Raw genomic sequence first — 22,326 nt, forward strand, 5'->3', positions numbered from 1 at the left:
TAATGTGTTTTTCAACTTGATCATTGGTCTCAGATATTTTCAATTTCATCCTCAATTTGCTTTCTCTTTAGCTTCTGCTCATTAATGTTTATAAGAGGTACTTTAGTCTTAGTTCCTTCAAATGGATCACCAATGATTACTACCTTCGGAGGATAAGAGCTTACATAGCTTAGCTCATTTGGTGGCACAAAATAATTACTTAACATCTCTTATTGATTGTTTGTATTTGGTAGGTCTTTGTCCATTTTTTTCATTGTTAACTTTCATAAGAGTCTTATCATTAAGACTCAAATGTTGAATAATTTCATTAATTCATCTAGAATTTAAATGTTTTTATCATTTTAAGTTTCCTCAAATGCGACATGCATTGATTTCTCAAGACAAATGTTCTATTATTATATACTCTATAAGCCTTGTTAGGTGAGGAATAATTAAGAAAAATACCAATATCAAATTTTGAATCAAACTTATCCAAATTATCTTTGATGTTAAGAATAAAACATTTTGAATAAAAAACTTTAAAATATAAGATGTTGGGTTTCCTACCTCTTTAAAGCTTATAAGGAGTTTTTTTCAACTCTGGTCTTAAGGTAACACGATTTAAAATATCGCAATATATGTTTACGGTTTCTGCATAAAAACACTTGGGTATCACATTCATTTAACATTGTTCTTGTCATATTTTAAAGAGATAAATTTTTTCTTTCTACAACCTCATTTTGTTGAGGAGTTCTAGATATTGAAAAATTATAGTGGTATTTTTTTTTTTATAAAACATTTCAAACAAATTAGTTTATGATTGAGAAACCTTTTTTCATTTATTGGAAAGCTTTACAAATTCATTATCTTTTGATCTTAAAAATAAAACTCATATATATTTTGTAAAATTATCCACAATCACAAACACATATTTATTATTGTTTATGTTTTTAACTCTAGTTAATCCAAATAAATCTATTTACAATAATTCTAAAAATATTTCATTAAAAATATCATTCTTGCTTTTAAATAATATTTTTATTTATTTACTTATTTAGCAAGCATCACATCACAAATAGATGTATCATGATTTTTTTTTAAAATGCTTTACAGCACCTTAAACATAATTTTTTTTATATATAAAAAAATAGAACATGCAGGTCCACAAGTTGTTTTATAAACTAATCACTCTGTATTTTAACTTTTGTCTAAAAGTCATAATTAGCGATGTTTAGATTTTTTATGTCATCAGAACATGTGAACTTTTCTTGGTTTTAATGAGAGGTTTTTTTTCTTTTCTTTATATATATATATATATATATATATATATATATATATATATATTTTGGAGTTAAATTATTTTAAAACAATGCTTTAAACGAAGTTACCGGAATTGACATACACGTTTGAACTAACATGTTCGTAGTAAAATTATTTTTCAAGCATGTTCTAGAGAAAAATTACTAAATAATTTCAACAATTAAAAAAGTATTTTTTAACAATTTTAATGTATTGAAATAAATAAAAATTCATGTATTAATTTTAATAACTAAACTTAAAAGTTTAAGAAATTAATAAATGTTTGAGCGCCTGAATTTAATTAAAGTGTGATTGCGGTTATTTTTTAAAATAATTTTTATTTATAAATATATTAAAAATGATTTTATTTTATTTTTTAAAAATTATTTTTAATATATATTGATCTAAAAATATTAAAAAAATTTAATTGTTTTTTAAAAATACTCTTAAAACGGAAAGACAAGGACGGGGAGAAGTACACGAGGATGCTGTCCAGTTTCTAAATCCAAGTAGATAAAAAAAAAAAAAAAGATCAACAGCTCACCCCAAACAGGAGCATCAGATCTTCGCCTCCGGTTCGCTTCATATTTGATTCATGACTACCAATTGACTACTCCCTCTCTGAGCGCACAGAGTAAGAAGTGCAAAAGAGAAAACAAAATAAATAAATAAATTTATTTCTCCTCTAAGCAATGTTGAGAAGAGAACCATTTCTCTGCAAACTCATCTTTTTGCTCTTCTGTTTCGCTTCGCTCTCACTCGCTGACGAACTCAACGAGTCAGATCGGCTCGAGTTCACCGCCAACACTTCAATCTCTAACACCTCTCTCTCTAAACCTAGAGAAGGCAGTAGCTTCGCTGATATCATCGATAAAGCTCTCGAGAAAGAGTTCACTGAAAATGACCAAAACGAAGGTTCGTTTTTCTCGATTTTAAGGTTTAGTTCTTGTATTTTGAGTTGAAGAAGTATTAAATCACTCTTAATTCAGTTAACTATTGTTGTTTTTTTTTGTTACTAGTTGTTAGTTCTTGAGATTCGTTGAGTGTCATTTTGGTGCATTGTACTTTATTGACGGTTGATAAATAGAGGATTAGATCTTGCCTTCTTAGACTCATTTTCAAAATCTCAGAGTCGGAAACTCTATGGAATTTTCAGTCTTATTGAGAAATTTTGCCCTTTAAATCTTATTCAATTTTAATTCTTAGGCTTGGTACGATGCTATAGTGACCTGCATTTTAAATTGAAGGTATATGACAATAGAGTAGAGTCGAACAATTCAATTTATACTGGAATTCTGCTATGTTGGTTATTGTTTGCGCAAAAGACGAATCACCGGAGCTTTGCATGCCTATTTATAACATCTAGCTAATCATGGTTCCTCCCTTACCTATTTTGTCTTATCGGCAGCAACTGATGCTGGAAGCTTCAACAACAGCGTCGCAGAACAGCAGGTTGGTTGTGTTTTATTCTTCTCAGATTTTGAAGCAACTGATTTAACTCTATTGAAGCAATTAGTTTATGGATGTAACAGGGATTTATTCAACACAAAATCAATGATTGAGGCACAATGTAACTTAAGAAGTCAGATAATGCCATTCTTTTTGTTTCTTTGCTATGTTTAATTAGAATTCTTTAACTAATTAATGCTTTTATAATTCCTATGAATTATCTGAGATTCTGATCAAGTCTTTTCTAATTGAAAAAATGCACCATGACAAGAAACACTTTCAATGGTGGTGTTCTTCTCTTCTCTTGTATTTATTTTTATTGTTGTTTTAATTATTTTTTGTTCATCATAAATTTGATCAGTTGCATTAAAAAAAAGTCTGCTTGATTTTGAGCTTCTATCTTTCCCCTTGTTTGAATTCATTTGGAACAAGTTTTTGCTGAACATTTCTTCTTGATACCTTTTGTGTTGCTCAGGCAGTTTTGGAAACTGTTGCCAGAGTTAAATCGAAGAAAAATGACTCAAAAGAGGAAAAGTATAAGCTTCTGTCTTGTAAATTAGTGGCTTTCTTGTTTATTTTTTGATGTTTAAGTTGGTTTCTGCATTTACTTGGTATATATTGTTGCTGTATCATTTGAAAAATTTCTCTCTTGAATCTCATTTTAGGTTGTTTAAATTTCAACATGTTTTCAATTTGGACAATGATAATGGAGCAGAAGATACCCCAACACTGATTGATCGAAAGGTATCATTGGTTCATTGGAAGCTTTCCGGAGTTGGTGACATTATTAGTATTATACTTGCTAAATAATTGTTTGTTTCAGGATAATGTCTTCATTATATCCAATTTTAAATCAAAATATCCTGTGCTGCAGCTAGACTTGCGGTAAGTGTACTAATCTCTTATATGTGATGCATTTTATTTCTCTTACTCAGCTGGTAATCAATCTGAAATTGTTGCCTTGTAGATTGATATCAGATTTGGTTGTCGTCATTGTGTCTGCAACTTGTGGTGGCATTGCATTTGCTTGTGCTGGACAACCGGTCTGATTATATTTGATCTCTGCTTAGTTCATGACTCACTGCAATGCTAAGATATAATTCAATGTCTGAGCATTCCATTTCGTTAAGTTGTACCATCTTATCATGCCACTCTTATATCACTGTTTCTAATGGTAAAATTTTGCAGGTCATTACTGGATACTTGCTAGCAGGATCTATTATTGGTCCTGGAGGGTTCAACTTTGTCAGTGAAATGGTTCAAGTATGTAGCATAGATGTGCATTCCTCTGCCAGTTCCCCTAAAACATTTCTAAACAATTCTTTCTTTGCCTTAGTTCTCTACTTTAATATATTAATGAGACAGGCTCTGAATGCATAATGTAGCACTAATAACAAATGGATTATTTTGTGAAGATTATTTTAGTCTTAAATCCTAAAGTTTTGATAATTCACCTTTACCATACACAGTTTTAACAGAGATTGTTCTTTACATCAAAAAGTTCTCAAATGATTTGAGGGTATTAAATATAGCTTTTGCAACCAGCAGTTAAATGATTGACCTCTGTCATAATTGCAGCTGTAAACAAGATACCATATTATCTTCTTATGATGTTTTGCAAACACAAAATAACAACTTTCCAAGCAATTGTTGCAATTTTGTAATTTTAATGGCATAGCTTGCCATGTTATTAATGTTAATTTTCTTCTACCAACTTCACAATTGACTTGTTTTTCACGCATGCATGCCAGGTTGAGACGGTGGCTCAGTTTGGTGTAATTTTTCTTCTTTTTGCCTTAGGCCTGGAGTTCTCGACAACAAAAGTCTGTTTTTGACCTTCTTCTTCTTCTTTCTTAATGATTTTTTTTTTCATTAAAATTATATCTAAAATTCATCTTCTTCAATTTCAGCTTCGAGTTGTCCGAGCAGTTGCTGTTGTAGGCGGCCTGCTTGAAATTATTTTATTCATGTTCTTATGTGGCATTACAGCCATGGTATGATAATCTACTTATTGTTTCAGAAATTATATGCAATTATATTGCTGAGTTTCCCTTAACATGTGAAGACCACTTTTACCAAAGCATACACCAATTGATTGTTTAACCAAATCACAAGGAACAAAGCATTGGATTCTAGAAAATTTCTATCTGATGAAATAAGAAATGATTTTAGGTATGCAATTTTTGGCCCAAAAATTGACAATTTAATGAATGACAGTTATAGAAATGATCCCATACTCAATACAGCAGTAACTTCTTTTTTCCCATTCTATAGTTTATGGCTCTTAGATTTTGGTATCAGGCTTTGACCATACTGACTATTATAATGTCACCATGCCACTTTCATACCCAGTGGAGTAATGGGATTAGAGTTCAAATATGCATGATGGTTCCTAATTTTGTGCCTATGGTAGTTGCTGCATGGTTTCATTGTAAAATTGGATCAAATGTGCATCTTTTCTATCACAATGTTTCAAAGTTTTAATTCTCTTTTAAACCCACTGGCAGTAAAATCTCGAGTTCTTACCTGCCATTGTGGTGCATGCACAGTGGAGGTATTGTATCATTGGTTTTGCTGCAAAGCATGTTGCATTTGTATGATATGTAGGGTATATTGCACACAGCTATTCATTCTTGATGTTGCAGTTCTGATTGGATGCTGTTTGCAGTTATGTGGTGGTAAGTCTTCTGAGGGTGTGTTTGTTGGTGCGTTTCTTTCGATGTCTTCAACAGCAGTGGTAAAAACCTTATCCAAATGTGTCATGAATCATTTGGACTACCTCTCATCATAGAATTTGTGATATAACACCATGATCTCAAAGGTGCATGGTTTGGTGCAGGTATTGAAGTTCTTGATGGAAAAGAATTCTACCAACGCCCTTCATGGGCAAGTTACCATTGGAACTCTTATTTTGCAGGTTGAAGTTCTTTTCACTCATTCTTCAATTCTCTCTTTTGTTTGTTGTGTTTCATTGTTTGCTTTCTGGCACTCAACTTATCCATGTGAACTTTCCTTCTACCTCTTGCATCTTTGGGTTGTTGTACCTCTCAGGACTGTGCAGTTGGTTTGCTGTTTGCACTGCTTCCTGTTTTAGGTGGAACTTCTGGTGTTCTTCAAGGACTAATGTCCATGACTAAAGTGTAAGTAAACATTAGTTACCTTGAGCTGTCAACTTTGTCCTTTGGAGTTAGCTTGCATACATGCATGCGTGCTCAGGCATATTAAAGCTGTTTATCTGTTATAATATGCTCACTCTTGTTTCCAGGTTGGTGGTGTTGATTGCATTTTTGGCTGTTCTTTCTATATTATCTTGTACTTGGGTTCCATGGTTTCTTAAATTGATGATGAGCCTGTCATCACAGGTACACATTTATTTGATAAATGAGTTTTTTTTTGAAGTTACTCTGCTGTGGGCTTTTTGAAAGAAATTGTGTACGTGTGTTTTAGCTACATTGCACTTTTTATCAAGACTAATGCATTTTTGCAGACAAATGAACTCTATCAATTAGCATCAGTCGCATTCTGCTTGCTTGTGGCCTGGGTATGTTTCATCTGCTTTTGTTACACCTCTACAAGTATTCTCTTCTATGCTTGCTTGCTTGCTATGTTTCATTTGGGTTCCTATACATGTAGAGAATCAAACAGTTGCTGTGAGAGAGTTGTATTTTTGTTTCATTTGGGTTCATATTTATGTACAGAAATCAAACAGCTGCTCTGAAAGAGTTGTATTTAGAGCATTTGAACCAGTGAATTGTGATATGTTGGGCTTTAATTGTCCAATGTGTTTCATCATGGTGATGAAGTCTTGTATTATAGTTAAGCTCATGAATAGAGATTGTTTATTAGGAAACGCTGTATGGTATATAAAATTGTTGATATGCCATGCGTAGAAACAATACTTAATTTGTAAGTGAAATAGTAGATCCCAGAATATTATTCCATTTTGAACATGGTTATTTTTCTAACCAAAAAATAAGATATTGGATCTCGGTGTGTTGGGCATCTGGTTTAGAGGGTTCCTTCAGAGGATGAGAATCCCAAAGATAGATGACAACTTAAAGAGTGGTGTGTATCTGCATGGCACATACAACCATAGTTAATTGGGCTGTTATTGTTATTTGATTTTGGTTGCAGCTGATAATGCTTTGATGTGTTGCATTGCTTAAAGTCCTTATGTTCTCTGCTTCATTTTGCATCTTAAAGGGTTTCATGAGATAATTTAAGCTGCCTATCTCTGTCAATTTCTTTGCATTGCAGGTTAAATGACACTATGATCTTTTTTTTTTTATATAATATTCCAGAGTAGTGATAAGCTTGGTCTAAGCCTAGAACTGGGTTCATTTGCTGCTGGGGTGATGATATCAACAACTGATCTTGCTCAGCATACACTAGAACAAGTAAGTGTATACACTAGAACAAGCAAGTTAAAGTTAGTGTGCTCTTTTGTCAATGGAAGTTGTGAAGGTGTATGTATTTGTATACTGTAATATATGCAGCAGCTGAGGTGATGCTGCAACCATGAAACACAGAAGTGGTTCCTTCTCCTTTATTTAGTAATGTAAATATTTTTTACCATCAGGAGATTCTTGAAATTAGTTAGGCTTTCCATGATGGCACTAGAATCAAGCAATGAAATGCTACTCTAATCTGACTGGTTGACTCAACTGAATTTGGACTTTTTGTTATTGTTGTTGTTTTCAGTAATGAATAGAGGTAATCCTTGTCCCATAGGTGTAGACAATGTTGTTTGTTTCTGCTAAATGAATACTAGACTGTATTTGAGGTGCTCTTCAGGGATGTATTTTGGAATAAGTAAATGCTATGGTGGATGTGTGAAACCACAATGCTATCGTGCAATATAGTCGCAGTTCATCCTTGCAACAATAGTTTAATTTTTATTTTGTTGAAGCTTTTGACATTTGATATTTGTTACCAGTACCAGAGTGCTATCTCAGTTACTTCACACATGAAGCTTGTTCCTTGTGCAGATTGAACCTATTCGGAATTTCTTTGCTGCTCTTTTCCTTGCCAGCATTGGAATGCTGATCCATGTTCATTTTCTCTGGAGCCATGTTGATATATTACTGGCATCTGTTATATTGGTCATCATCATAAAAACAGCCATAATCACTGCTGTTGTGAAGGGATTTGGTTACAACAACAAGACATCACTTCTTGTAAGATTTTGTGATGGCTTACTGGTTCTATTGCTTTCAAGAATACCGGTTGTTGATTGAGGAAACCTAATTATATCATATAAATGTGTAGGTTGGAATGTCTTTGGCTCAAATAGGAGAATTTGCTTTTGTTCTTCTTAGCCGTGCTTCTAATCTTCATTTAGTTGAGGTAACTGGTACTATTACAGTTTATCTGGAATTTTTTTTTTAAATAGAGAACTCCTGGCTAAGAGAATTTTGTATGAACCATGTCAACTTTTATATTATTTATTAATGGTGGTGGTCCATGGTAATATTTACTGGAATTGCCCTTGAGTCATGCTGAGAGACTCTGGAGATTACGAGCTACTGCTGAGCTAACAAGCTAATAATTTGATCATTTTCAGGGAAAACTTTACCTGCTGCTTCTTGGGACAACAGCCCTTAGCTTGGTATGGCAATTTATTTTACTTCAGTTTGTGGGCTTTACAGATGTGTTTGCCATTTGTTTTAGCCTGGGGTTTGATCTGCCCTAGTGCATTTTAACTGTTGGTCTCAGAAAACATAAATTTTTTTTCTAGTTTAAGTTGTTCCTGCAATTTAACTGCATGTTTAGATTATTCTTTTCTTCTAATAGGATGGTGAATTTTGCATCCACCGCTTTTCAGTTTAAAATCCCCACTGCATGAAGTGAGAAGTGCAATTCAGACTACAATTGTGGTTGATGCTTATTTTTACTCTGGAGATTGATGTGGACAAGGGACACTGATTTGATATAATGTGGATATGTGCTACATAGTTGTGGCTTTTTATTTACTGATCTTTGTTAGAAAATTTTTTTTGCATGTGGAAACAACAATTAACATGGGACAAGAAGTTACTGATACGCTTGCCATGCATCTTGAAATAAATGTGACAGTACAAGATGAAGTTCAAATGATGGACTAACTTTGTGCAGCCTAGTTGTGGCTGTCATTTGGAAGCTAGACCTGTGATTAGAGTAGGCAATGCTTTTCTATCCCCATTGTTTAAGAAGGAAGTTTCCGGTGGCATTGAGTTGCCAAAAATGTGAACTGAGAGGATTCAATTTTTTTTGTCTGTCAGTATTTCAAATACCCAAGATGTGTTGAATTTACTGTTGCTGCACACATTTTGTCAGATGTTAACTCTTGTAAAATACCTGCAGGTGACGACTACTCTGCTTTTCAAGCTAATTCCTGCTGTAATGCATCTAGGAGTGCTGTTACGGTGGTTCCCTCCTGACAGTGCAGTCGAGGTAAGCATTGAGTATGGGATTGTCTAGACATCAACGTGTAGCTGTTGGTTGGATTGACCATCTACTTGTATTTAGTGGATCTCCTCCTTTTTTTTTCCTCTAGACTTGATCATGTGCTTTTGACATCCAGGTTGGATCTAAAGGAGAAATCTTCCGATCAGACAGTGGTAAACAACGGATTAGTGTGTTGGTTGAAGTACCTCATAACTCATGAGCTCCATACATATATGTCATAAAGTGGTATGTCAAGTTTATATGACTAGCACTCTGCTGCGGCCTTTTTTCACCCGTGCAGATCAAGTGGACTGGCACAGTTGAGTTCAATTTAGATAGAAATTCTTCTCCAAGATTTTTTGTTGTATCATATGTTCAGTCTGCTGGAAATTACAGTGATAATTCATAGTAACCCATACTTGATGTCTTATTAATTTGTAAAATGAACGTGTGCATAGTGCATTTCTTTTTTCAATTTTAAGATTTTCCTACAATCACGTTGGAAAAACTCAGCTCAATGTCACGGCATTTTACAGCCACTGTCGGACAGATGTATATATTATGTTCAGAATTTCTTGGACAGAATCTCTTGAAACATTGACCTGGTTATGCAGAGCATTTTCTAACCTGAATCGTATGAAAAACAAGAATTTCAGAAATTGGGTGTTATTTGAATCTGTTTTTCTTTCCAAACATTGCAGCTCTTTCCAGTGCATAAGATTTCAGATCTTCTGCGTGTCTCGCTGTTGGCTTTGCTCTCCTGCTCATCTCAAGCATGTATACAAGAGGGCATTTCGAAGTTGCAATTACGAGGATTCTGATTGAGGGGACCAAGTCTTGGAATATCAGAGACTGGAGAGAGGAGCTTGAAATTGGTTTGATTAAAGTCGGTCTCACAAGTCCAAGAGAAAGATCTTAAATCTCGTGGTAACATTAGCTGATCCTGTTTGAAAGCCATTCTTGAGTGGAGCATCACAAGAAGAGAGCTAGACTGAGTAGCGCCCATGAGCTGGTGTCAAGCTTGACGAATGAAATCATGAACGAAGCCGTTAGAATTTAGCTCCAGTCTTAAGATTTGTGCTTCTTCGAATGCTATGCCATGGAGTATGGGCTTTAAACGGTTTGGGCGATGCATTTACCACTATGCAGAGTAGTAGAAGAAGGAAAAATAGAACTACGAAAACAAAGGACAAATGAAGAAAAAGAAATCATTAGTGGATATTGAAAACGATCACAGCCGTTCGTTTATGTTGGGAGGGCATAGGTTTGCTATCATAACCTTCAGTATAAAAAGCTTCTCTTCGTTTTCAATCCTAACAAATCTGATTTTCTTACAGCTCCTGCTTTTCCATGCCAGCCTCCTCTTGTCTCTCCTTATTCCTTCTTCGCTCTTGTTTCAACCGACTTGCAAATGTGATTTCTTCCTTTTGAATTTCATTTGCATATATTCGGCTTACCATAGGTCCTTAAAGTTTTTGCAATTACACCCCGCTTATTATCATATTCATTTTCAAAATACTGTTATTCACTTCAATCATTATATGGTTAGTTATATGTTTATTTTGATCAACTTATAAAAAAGTTACTTAAAACCTCTCATTGTTTGAGAGAGTATGTTTTAGTATGCAAAAAAATTACACTCAACTTATTACTATGTATATAGTTGTTAAACTTAGGCAACAAAAAATTCTAAGATATTATAGATTTACCTTTATAATTGATTTAATGTCAAAGTGTTGCTAAAAAAATAAAATAAAATAATTGATTCCCACCTCTCAATTGAAAACTATCTTCACCTCCAATCACTAGTTTTTTTTTTTTTTTTTTGACCACCCACACCTTTTTCTCAACCAATAACCTGTCTTCATCATCAATCACTAATCCCTCTCTTCTCTCATCGACCAACTATACCACCAATAACCTTCTCTTCATTAACCAAACCCATTTGAACTAACCTCAATCTCAATAACCATGTACTACTAGCCCATCTCCGAGCAGCCTCACCACAAGCCACCGTACCACTTCCAACCACCTCTTCTCTCTATCAACAATCATCTCAACATAACCCATTGTCCAGTAACCTATTTTTCTCTTCTACCACTACTGTGAACACAACACCTCCACAACCCCACCACACGAACCAACACCACCACATTAGCCAACATCATCATACCAACACAATATTTTTTTTTATTGGAATTAGCCACCATAATCAAAACAACCATCAACTCCAATTGAACCAACATCCACTAGATTTGACTCGTGCGCCACATCTCCCAAACTGGTAGAATCCCCTTTATCCATTTCTAGAGAAACAACCTCAACCTCACTTGATTTCAACCACCTCCATTTCAATTTAGAAATGAGGTTTTCAATTTAAAGGCTTTGGTGGTTCACTATAGTGATGGCATGGTTGGATTAAGCGTTATAAAGGAGAAAGTAGAGAAGAGGGAAGAGATGGTTATGGTAATTAGTGGAGATCAAAAGAGACAAAGAAGGAAAAGAAAGGAAAAACAAAAGAAAAAGGGAAAGAAAAAAAAAAATCAAGTTTGGGATATTTAGTCTTTTCATCAAATTTTAAAGCTAGTTTTGACTTTATATGTAAAGTGTAATTTTTAATATGTGGGAGGGAAAGTTTTACAATGAAAAATCTTAAGAGATTTTAGGTAATTTCCCCATTAAAAATCATCAATATTGATAAATATTTAGGTTCTATTGGTATAACTTTTACAAATTGATTTAAATTATTTTTTTGAATCTAAATTCAAAGAAAGTTTACTTTATTTTCTCAAAGATAAATAAAATTTAAATTGAAGTGATTAGTAATTAAATCTAAATATTAGATCAAACATTAAATTACAAAATATAAAGAATTAAATAGACATGCATTCAAGCTCCGTAAATAAATGAACTAGCACACTAACAAAGGGATATTAAAGAATTAAAATATAAATAAATAAAATCACACTTGTTGAAGTGAAGATTAAATGGTACTATAGAAGGAGATAATTGTCACAAGATTTGTATCATTCATCCTAAAAAAAACATTGTTAGCCAATTAGTGAAAGTGATAAATGCAAATGGCCTCTCAGGATTCAACAATTATACTACTTAGTGTTGATTCATTTTAACACTAAGCTTGAGCAAACTTAAAAAAACCAACACTTTCTCTCTATACAAATACAAAATAACCACATGAGATGGAAGTAGAGGAAAATAACTTAAAAATAATATTTTCCTTTTATTTATTTTTAATAAACCAACAAAAGCCTTTCTGGTTTATATATATAAGATGAATTTCACTTTAAGTAGGGCTCAAATATGTTTAATAACCATGTCTAAAAGCTAAAATTTCCAATAACCCCTTGTATGAATGGAAATTGAGTGACCAATATACCAAGACATATATAAGTATATAAAAAGAGTGAATTGGTTGGTTGTTACTTCACGAAAGGTAGCTTTTGATTTTGGACCTTTTCTAGTGAAGTATTATCGGATATACTTAGCTAATTAATGAACATGGTGTTTTGAACTATTAGTTTTTTTTTTTGTGTATATCAAGATAATAATACTCACGTAACTCTTTTCCTAGAGCTTTCTTTAGTTTTCATAGTTGTATTTATTTTGTCCATGAACAACTCTTAATTTTATAATTGCTTTAGATAATTCATGCTTTTAAAATTCTTAAAAAAGACCATATTTCTCACTAATAAAAGCGATATTTCATTAAAAGTATTCTTCTATACTCCATTTAGTAAGTCAATATATGAAAATCATTAAGAGCATAACTCGTCCTTATCATGTTGCAACAAACACCTTTTTTCATCATAGAAATAAACGTAAAATTTATTATTTCCCAGAGCTACTAAGAGTGTATATGACTTAGTTTTTCTTTTGAATTTAAATCTTAGAATATCCAATCAACTAAGTAGAGTTATCATCATAACACTCTTTCATCTTTAAATATTTCCTCAATGAACTATACATAAGCTCTTTTAAATATTTAGTAAGTGGATCTATAATATTTTCCATCGACCTTATACATCAATAGAATAACTCCATTCAAGAGAAAATATTTAATGGTATTATCTTTAGTAAGCGAATCCACCATATTTTCCTTCGACCTCACATATGTGTGTGTCTAGATTTACTATTACACATGCTACTTTATATCTTTCTGATCACTAACTAAAATTGGCTTTGACCAATATCGAATATTCTTTAATACATTTTAAAGCCACTCGATTTCCTTTATAGCTTTATCAAAAGTTAAAACTCTAATTCTATTATGGATCTTAAGATGTATGTTTTTTTAGAGAATTTCCAAGACATATATGCTCTACCCAGCATGAAAACATTTGGTAATGAATTTTGAGTCCTTAATATCATATATCCAATTCACATCACTAGAATCCTAATGTATCATTGGGTACTAAGATGTATCTTAAATATTTAAGCATTCTATTTATTACTTTCCAATGACTCGTACCTAAATTACTTGTAAATTTACTTAGCTTACTAATCGAGTATACGATATTTGATCTTGTGCAGTTCATAACATAAGTCAAGTTTATATATTTGAGAATATTTTAATTAAAGTATCTTTCCATGTTTTCTTTTTTAGCAGATGTACACTTATATCCATTAGTGTTTTGATAGTGCTATAATTATTCAAGAAAATGTTTTGAGAATTTTCTCAACATAATAAGATTGAGACAACACCAACCCTTCAAATATCCTATAAATTTTTATTTTTATTATAATATCTAACACCAAAGTATTTCATGCTAAACTTATTAGTTAATATTTTCTTGTTAAACTTGATCAAGCATTTATTGCTACTCAAAATTAATATATCATCCACTTAAAGACATATAATGACATAATCTTGTTAAACTATTTTTTTTTTATATAAATATATTTATCAACCTCATTAATTTTAACGCATTTAACAATATAACCTTGTCAAACTTTTTATACCATTGTTTAGGAGCTTGTTTCAAACCATATAAAAGCTTGATAAATTTATAGACTTTCTTTTATTTTTCTTTAACAACAAACCCCTCTAGTTTTTGCATGTAGACTTCTACGTCAAGGTCACCATTTAGAAAAGCTATTTTTGTATCATTTTGATGTATTTCAAGTTCATTAATAGCTATAATAATAATTAACAATCGTATGAAAGTTATTATTAACACAGGTGAATATAAATCAAAATAGTCCATACTTTCTTATTTTTTTGAATTTTTTGGACAATAAATTTTACTTTTTAGTTTTCAATGTTTCCATCAATTTTACTTAATGCTTGAACATTTCAAGAGCCTAATCTTTGCTTCTTAACAAATAGGTATAGCAATACCGTATGCAATAATCTATAAAATAAATATAATATTCTTTTCCACCTCTAGTTTACACAAATTCTAAATCTCCAAAATTAGATTGAATTAAATTTAGAGGTTCATTATTTCTTTCAACTATTTGAAATGAAATCTTGGTAATTTTTTTATTCTATATAAATCTCACAATTATGGGTTTTTTCCCCTTAAAAAAGTATAGTTTGTAATAACTCAAGTTTTACTAGTCTTTGCATGAAATTATAATTTACACATATCCTAACCTATCATGTAAACCCATGGAAAAATGTACACTTATAAATGAATAGAAAATAATTTAAATTAAGTAAAAAAAAGTTGAGAATGGCATGAAAGAGCGTTGGGTAAATCCTGATTAGTAATTTATAATATTATCATAGGACGGTAATAAGTTTGTAAAATAACTAAAATGATAGAAAGGTTAAATAAATAGTTTTAAGCATAAAAAAGGGTCCCGAGGACTTAATGATATAACTAATATGGTTTATGTAAAGAGGGCAAAAGAAAAATTCAAAATTTGGTTAAAAAACACCCGTTGACCAATTTTACGCTATCAAGCATTATATTCAACTATCAGATCAAGCTGAAATTTTATGAGGAATATCTTAACATATGCTTCTATCTTAGGTTAACAGTTTAGGACAATTGGAGTTCGGGAAGGTCATACAATAATGTCAACAATCAAACAAAAAAATAACATATAAATCATTAATGGCATTTTTGTAAATGTTTGGGTGAGTTGGAAAATTCCGGCAACTTCTTCTCCTTCTTTTAACTTACAACAGAACATAAAAACAAAAAAAAGAAAAGAGAGAAAAATCTTGTGAGCTTTTATACTTAGAGAATTTAGAGAGAGAAACAAGAATTGAAGCAAGATAAAGGAATTAGAGAGTGTTTCAAACCATCTAAACCATTTAAGAAAGGAGTCAAGAGGAAAAAATCAAGTGAAAGAAAGGAGGAACTAGAGGAGGAAGTCAAGGCCAAGAGAGGAAAATAGTTGGATCGGGGAAAACTTTGATTGCTGAGTATTCAAAGCTCATTTTATTGTCTAGTAAGGAGTTTTATACTTATTTAAACAAGTTTGAATGAAAAGAAATAAATTTAATGCATAATTCTTGACTTTTTGAATTAGGATTCCTAGGAGACAATTTGGAGAAAGTGTGAAATTGTTGTAGTTTGATATAATTATGATGAAATATGTTATAAATGATACAAAATAATGAATAATTTAAGAAAAAGTTTAGTGTTCTTTGAGGGACTAGAGCCGACCATTTTAGAGGAATATAGTGATGAGGAGGACCAAATAAATGCTTGTATAATTATGTGTGCATAGTATGTTTGATGTATTGATGGAATTTGAAACAATTTAAGTCAACTTTTTTAGTTGTAGTAAAATGTTAGTGCACTTTGAATGATTATATTGAGAAGGACTGATTATATAAATGATTTATGTTTATGTAGTTGATTTAATTGATTTGGAATTGTCATGCCCTGTATCTAATAAGCATGTAAATGAGGAAAAAATTAAATGAGTATAAAACCTTAGCTGAAATTTATATTAACAGAGGAGGAGAATTAGTATGAAAGCTTTGATTAAAATGGTGTGGAAATTAATTTATGAAAGTGGTTTGAATGACCAAATTGAAATGTGGTTGAAATTAAAGTATAAAAGTAACAAGTAAATGAATGAAGTAAACTTTACGAACATTTTAAAATTAAAGAGAAGAGGATTCTTGGAAGCTTTGAAATGCCAATGAGTATTAAATATAAGCAAATATGACTAATAATGTTAAAGAAACTTAGTGTATTTTGAATGTGAATCTTGAATACAAGCGTAAAGCTTAAGAGATAAAATTGTACCTAGGGTTGGGTGTAAGGAATTAAAGATTTTTAATCAATGAAGAAAACTTAAACAAAACTAAAATATGGGTTCCTAAAATCAATAAATAAAGTGGTTACATTAATGAATGGTATTTTATTGATGTAAGAGAAGTTTTAAGAGTGGGACTCCCAATTAGAGGAGCTGGACCTATGAGAGGAGTATGTAAGAGCCTTTAAACCCTACCTTTGAAGTTCGAAATTTTCTTAGTCTTCATCCTGAAATTGTAATGTAGAGTGATATGATTAAAAAAAACAAAAAGGGATTATGGACATGGAATAAGATTATAAGAAGTGATCTTTAAATGCAGAGAAATGCTAACTTGTCATTATGTATGAAAGTTAGTTGATGCTAACCAGCTATTAGGTATGAAGGTTGATCATAGCCTACTATTGAAATAGAGGTTGATGCCAACTTGCCATTATATATAGAAGTTGATGCCAACTTACCATTGAGATGGAGGTTGACGCTAATCTGCCATTAGGTATGGAGATTGATGCCAGCCTGCCATTGAGATGGAGGTTGATGCTAGCTTGACATTGAGATGGAGGTTGATGCCAACTTGTTAGCAGGTAGGTGTGGAAGTAGATGCTGACCCGTTATTATGTATGGGGTTGAGGAAATGTGTACCTGGATTATGTAAGAAGATGAGAAAAGGATTTGAATTATATAAAAAGGACCTATTACTAATAGGAAGACTATGTCATATGCTTAATTCCATTATAGAAGAGAGAGAGAGAGAGAGAGAGAGAGAGAGAGTTCTTTCTACATTCAACAACAATTAGCATATTATTGAGAGAGAGAAACTTCTTAGAAGTCATTTTCAATAGGACTTTCCTAATACCTTATACTTTTTTGAGGTTGAAAAGTTTCATGTATAACTATTCATCATGTACTTCTTGGTAATAGAGAATATCCACTTAATGGTAAGTAGAGAATATCCTCCTATTGGAACAAACATCCCTTGTGGCTTTAGTGTCAATCTACCATGATTCAAGATTGTTCATAATATTGACCTTTGAGACAACTATATACAAGTTCATTCTTGACACATCTCTAAAGAGATCATCAATTTCAGTAGTATTAGCTTGTGCAACCCTTCTTTTCTTAGGATTGCCTTACTAAAATCTACTTTTGCAATCCTTGACCTAATGTCCAACCTTGTTCTAGGTAAAGCATTTATCATTAAAGTTCTCTACAATGCCTTCGCTCTTTACAAAGAGTTTAGGGTTCAAACTGTTAAACTTAGCTTATTACAATTAATGAATTGATCATCTTAAAGTTAAAAAATTACCAACCGTGAATGTTTTTTATGTTGGCATCCTTAACCTTATGCTTATAATCTAGGGCCTCCTATAATACCTTCATACAATTAACTAAACTATAAACATCATAGAGTGTATTGTCCAATTCATTCAAGATATAGTTTTTGCACATGAAATTGTTATGCTTCCAAGCACCCATAACTGTCACAATAGTAGGAACAAACTCATCATCTAACAACTTTGGTGTATATCATGTTAAGAATTTCCTAGTTCAAGGTAGTCAAATGAAACATCTTTTATTGCTAATTTTTAAAGTTCAAACCATTGAAGTTTTTAAGTTTCTGCCCATACATCACAGAAGATGATGGTATACTACTTCCTATAAAAGCAGTGCTTACAATAACAACATTTAATATTACTAAAGTAATATTCCCAAACTATAAGCCAATAATGTTTATTCCTTATTGACTAGTCTTATGTTAACCATAAAAAATAATAATTTCTTTCATTTCTTTTCATATGAGAAAATAACATGCCATTAGATTTTAATCATTTGATTAAAATAAAATAATAAAAATCTTGTATAGTTTTATAATAATATGTAACCAATAAATGATTTTAAAATCATGGGCAACACATGCAACAAGTGTAGTCATTTTTTCCTAATAAAATAATTCAAAATTATTTAATTAATAAAAATAGAATAATAAAAGCAATATACCACCACCACCATCACCATCACTTCTACCACCACCACCACTACTATTATTGCTTGCTACTATCGCTACTGCTGCTGCTGCTACTACCATTACCACTACCGATGCTGCTGCTACTAGAGACCATGTGACCTCCACTTAAACAACACCTACAAATATACAACCAGACTTTACTTTCTCTAAGGCAAAATTGTTTTTTATTTGTTTATTTAGTGAATGGAATTAGAGAGATAAATTCAGGTTTATGGCTTTGAGGGAGTCAAGATGTAGGCGTAGGTTGATGAGGAGAAAATAAGAGAACAATAAAAGGTTTTGTTCAGTTTTGGGAGAAGATCGGGTTTAATTAATTTATATGGGTTTTTTTATGTGTTGGTGTCTTCAAGGAGGTCATTGCTATTATGCGTAGTTGGTTATGGTTATCATAGTAGAGAAGAGGAAAGGTTAGAGAGGTTAATGGTATTTTGGTTGTGGATTTAGGAAATTTCAAGTTTGTGGTGGTTCGGGTTAAACCGAGAGGCCAAGGCTACTGAGTTTAGATTGTTGATAAGAGGTTAAAGATTTATGAGGTGGGAGGTCTGTGGTTGTTTAGGTTTGTGCTGAGACAGAGGAATAGATGGGTTTGAATGTTTGTGTGGCCATTAGATTGGTGAAAGATGGTCGGTGACAGTGGTGGGTTCAATGGTTCAATGTTATTGATTGCTGGTTACCGCTCCTGATGTTGTGGTGACGCTGTGTTATGATTGAGGAGAGGAGTTTTGTTGGGTGGTTTATGATGGTTTAGGTCATTGGCAACTACTATCATCGAGTGATGATCAACTGAGACAACCTCATGCCTTTACAAACTCCATTGCTATGGGGTCATGGAGTGATGATCTTTGTGAGATAATGAAAACCTTAGCATCTAACACAATGAGTTTACAATAAAATGTAATGTCTTTTCAATAGGAAACAAGGTCAAATATTTATAACTTAAAGAAGCAAATAGGGTATGTAGCTTCAAGTGTAGGGAAATTAAAAGCACGAATCAACAAAAAGTTGCCCTCCTAAGGATTGAATACAAAAGAGAATGTTAGTGTGATCATGCTACGAAGTGGAAAAGAACATAAAGAGCAAAGGTCGAAACAAATTGAGATGAAGAAAGAAAAGGAGATAGAAACTGAATTAAGCATAAAGAAGAAACATCTTACTCCTCTACAAACTGAAACAGCCACCAATACTCTAAAGATAAGTTCTAACTCAATGAATTCCAATTTCAAAAAAAATCCCTCCCTTTCCTTTGAGTTCTTTCTAAGTATAAGAAAAAGAATAAAGAAAAGAAATTTTAGAGGTTTTCAAGAAAGTGAAACTCAACATTCATTTGATTGATGCTATCAATCAAATTCCTAAATATGTCAAATTCTTGAAGGAGCTATGTATCACAAAAATAGCTTACAAGCTAAAAGGCTATAAAAAGCTAAAAATTCAGGTTCTATTTACTTGGAACAAAAGTTCTTTTTATTGACCATGCAACTTTGAGGCATCTTTTAGAGAAAAAAAATGCAAATCAAAATTGATGATGTGGATATTGCTTTTACAAGAACTTGATCTTGAGATCAAAGACAAAAAAGATGTCAAAAATCTTATAGGTGATCACTTGAGCTGATTGTGGACCAAAGATATACAAACCAAAACAGTAAAAAGACATTCCCTAACAAATAGTTGTATGTGTTACTAACACGACCAAAAGATTGATGTCTTCTCCCAAGTGCAGGAGTGTCAAAGTAATAAATAACCCGGCAAGACCGGAGTCGAACCACAGGGAGGTTAATTGTATAAATTATAAATAACAATAATACAACAACAACAACAACAACAACAACAATAAGTTAAAGAGAGCTTTGAGATGTGATATTGATATAAGGATTAAACAAAGATAAAAATAATTGTCAAGGTTAGAGGATCCACTAATGGTATTTCAAACAAATATAGTATAAACTCTTTTTATTACTCAACTGGAAACCACACACAAAGGAGATTCCAATCGGATTATAAATTGTTAACATGATTACATTAGTTATCTTATTCGAATAATGCTAATACTTGTAAATGTTGTTAGGCATTCATGATTATAACTTATGTTAACAACAAATCAAGTTCCTTTCATAGCTCAGGTGTCGGTTATACCATACAGTATGGGCTATGAAAGTGCCAAGTATTTGTTGTACCAAGTGTTATACAACATAAATCTAGATTAACCATTTAACAAGCAAAGTATTAAAAGTGAACAAGATAGCAAATATAAAGCATGTTAGTATCCAACATTAAGGTCCATCTTAAGTTTATATTATACTTATTCTTACACCATTGGTGTACCCTTTTCACCTTGACATAATTAACTTAACTAAACATAATGAAAGAAAGAAACATAAATAAACAAGGAAAGAAAATGAAAAGCATAAGCAAGAGATTAATATAAGCAAAACTTAAGCATTACAAAATATAAAGAGAGAGCAAGAGCATGATCTTGATCTGAACACCAAGATGCCTAAATATATGGCAAATGCCTCCTTTTATAGGCTAAAATTCAGAACTATTGATTTGTTGACTAATTGATGAATGGGTGGCCACATCTTGACTTGGTAACAATTCTTATCTTCTTGTCTGCCAAAAACATCATTGATAACGTCATAATTTGAACAGACTTAAACATGAAAGTTCTAGGAAATTGTCTCATATTTCCAGGGTAAAAATTTGAGATCATTTGGACTTCTAGAACTCGAGATATGGGCTGAACACTGAACAGTGTCTGAGCTGCAGGACAGATTCGGACTTCTTTGTTGTTGCTACAATTTGGACTTGAAAACAGCCTTGTTAAATCTTGGACTCCACATGAAAGTTGTAGGCCTATTTCTTACCTTTCCATCCATATAAAGTAGACCTAAATCCGAGATCTACAGCTCCAGATATGACCTGATTACCGAACAATGTTCCAGTTTGGACTGCACCAACATCTCTTTTCTAAGTTTGGCCATCCCTTTGTCCTTTCAATTTCAGTACTTCAACTCATCAATCAATTCTTTCATTTATGTGATAGGCCTACATTTAAGATGAACATTTACCATAAATTAAAGGTATCTTATATAATTAGATATGTTATTATAAAACATGCTTTAGTTAAGGAGTTATTGATACTTCAAGTGCAAAATGATGATATAAAAACCTTGATAAAAATGCACTTTTAAGTACTAATCAGTTACATTCCTCTACAAAACTATGGTATGCTGATTTGATGAATTATTTAGTCATTAAAGAATTCCCTTGAGGTTTGTCTAAATCCCAAAAAGACAAGTTACAAGTTATTGCTAAATATTATTTTTAAGACACTCCTTATCTGTGGAAACTTTATGCAGATCAAATAGTTAGAAGATGTGTACCACATAATGAATTTCATCACATTCTCACTTTTTATCATTCTCATTCTTATGGTAGGCATTCTGGAGCAAAAAGAAAAATCCACAAAGTACTTGAAAATGGTCTCTATTGGCCTTTTATTTTTAAAGATGCATATCACTTTTGCAAATCATGTGAAAAATACCAAAAAATAAGCAATACCACTCATAAGAATTAAATGCCTTTAACTAATATTCTTGTAAGTGAAATTTTTTATATTGGGGTAATGATTTTATGGGTCCATTTCCTTCTTCTTTTGGTAATCTTTATAGCCTTCTTGTTATTGATATGTGTCCAAATGGATTGATGCGAAAGCTACACGAACTAACAAAGCCAATGTTATTTTAGATTTTGTCAAGACTCACATATTTTGACAGGTTTGAAATCCCGAAAGCTATTATTAGTGATTATGACACTCATTTTTGCAACAATTCAAAGGAAGCATTGCTACACAAGTACCATATGACTCATCAGACTTCCACAACCTACCATCTTTAAACTAATGGCCAAGC

General features: G+C 32.1%; 1 protein-coding gene across 3 annotated transcripts; it reads left to right on the forward strand.

Moving 5' to 3' along the window:
• Window positions 1-1,762: 1,762 nt before the first annotated feature.
• Window positions 1,763-10,489, forward strand: LOC133674778 (K(+) efflux antiporter 6-like). 3 transcript variants are annotated; one of them, XR_009835265.1, is made up of 21 exons: window positions 1,763-2,193; window positions 2,687-2,730; window positions 3,203-3,261; window positions 3,393-3,471; window positions 3,551-3,612; window positions 3,695-3,770; window positions 3,916-3,990; window positions 4,479-4,550; window positions 4,638-4,721; window positions 5,396-5,464; window positions 5,567-5,644; window positions 5,779-5,867; window positions 5,993-6,089; window positions 6,215-6,268; window positions 7,029-7,124; window positions 7,716-7,904; window positions 7,996-8,073; window positions 8,291-8,335; window positions 9,070-9,159; window positions 9,290-9,472; window positions 9,855-10,489. XR_009835265.1 is itself a non-coding variant. In XM_062096008.1 (20 exons), the coding sequence occupies exons 1-20, from the start codon at window positions 1,971-1,973 to the stop codon at window positions 9,371-9,373; spliced, it is 1,743 nt and encodes a 580-aa protein (XP_061951992.1). In that variant the 5' UTR covers window positions 1,763-1,970; the 3' UTR covers window positions 9,374-9,738. The 3 variants fall into 3 exon arrangements, 2 of the variants coding, with proteins under 2 accessions (XP_061951992.1, XP_061951994.1); XM_062096008.1 differs by lacking the exon at window positions 9,855-10,489 and having other exon boundaries at window positions 9,290-9,738; XM_062096010.1 differs by lacking the exons at window positions 9,290-9,472; window positions 9,855-10,489 and adding an exon at window positions 8,842-8,982.
• Window positions 10,490-22,326: the final 11,837 nt, after the last annotated feature.

This window comes from Populus nigra, chromosome 15 (genome assembly GCF_951802175.1).
Source record: "Populus nigra chromosome 15, ddPopNigr1.1, whole genome shotgun sequence".
Classification (NCBI taxonomy): Eukaryota; Viridiplantae; Streptophyta; class Magnoliopsida; order Malpighiales; family Salicaceae; genus Populus; species Populus nigra.

Coding starts and splice junctions, on each gene's coding strand:
- LOC133674778 (XM_062096008.1), top strand. CDS start 1,971: ATGTTGAGAAGAGAACCATTTCTCTGCAAACTCATCTTTTTGCTCTTC. Junction 3,771..3,915: donor TTGCTTGTGCTGGACAACCG/GTCTGATTATAT, acceptor AAAATTTTGCAG/GTCATTACTGGATACTTGCT. Junction 7,125..7,715: donor CTCAGCATACACTAGAACAA/GTAAGTGTATAC, acceptor TTCCTTGTGCAG/ATTGAACCTATTCGGAATTT.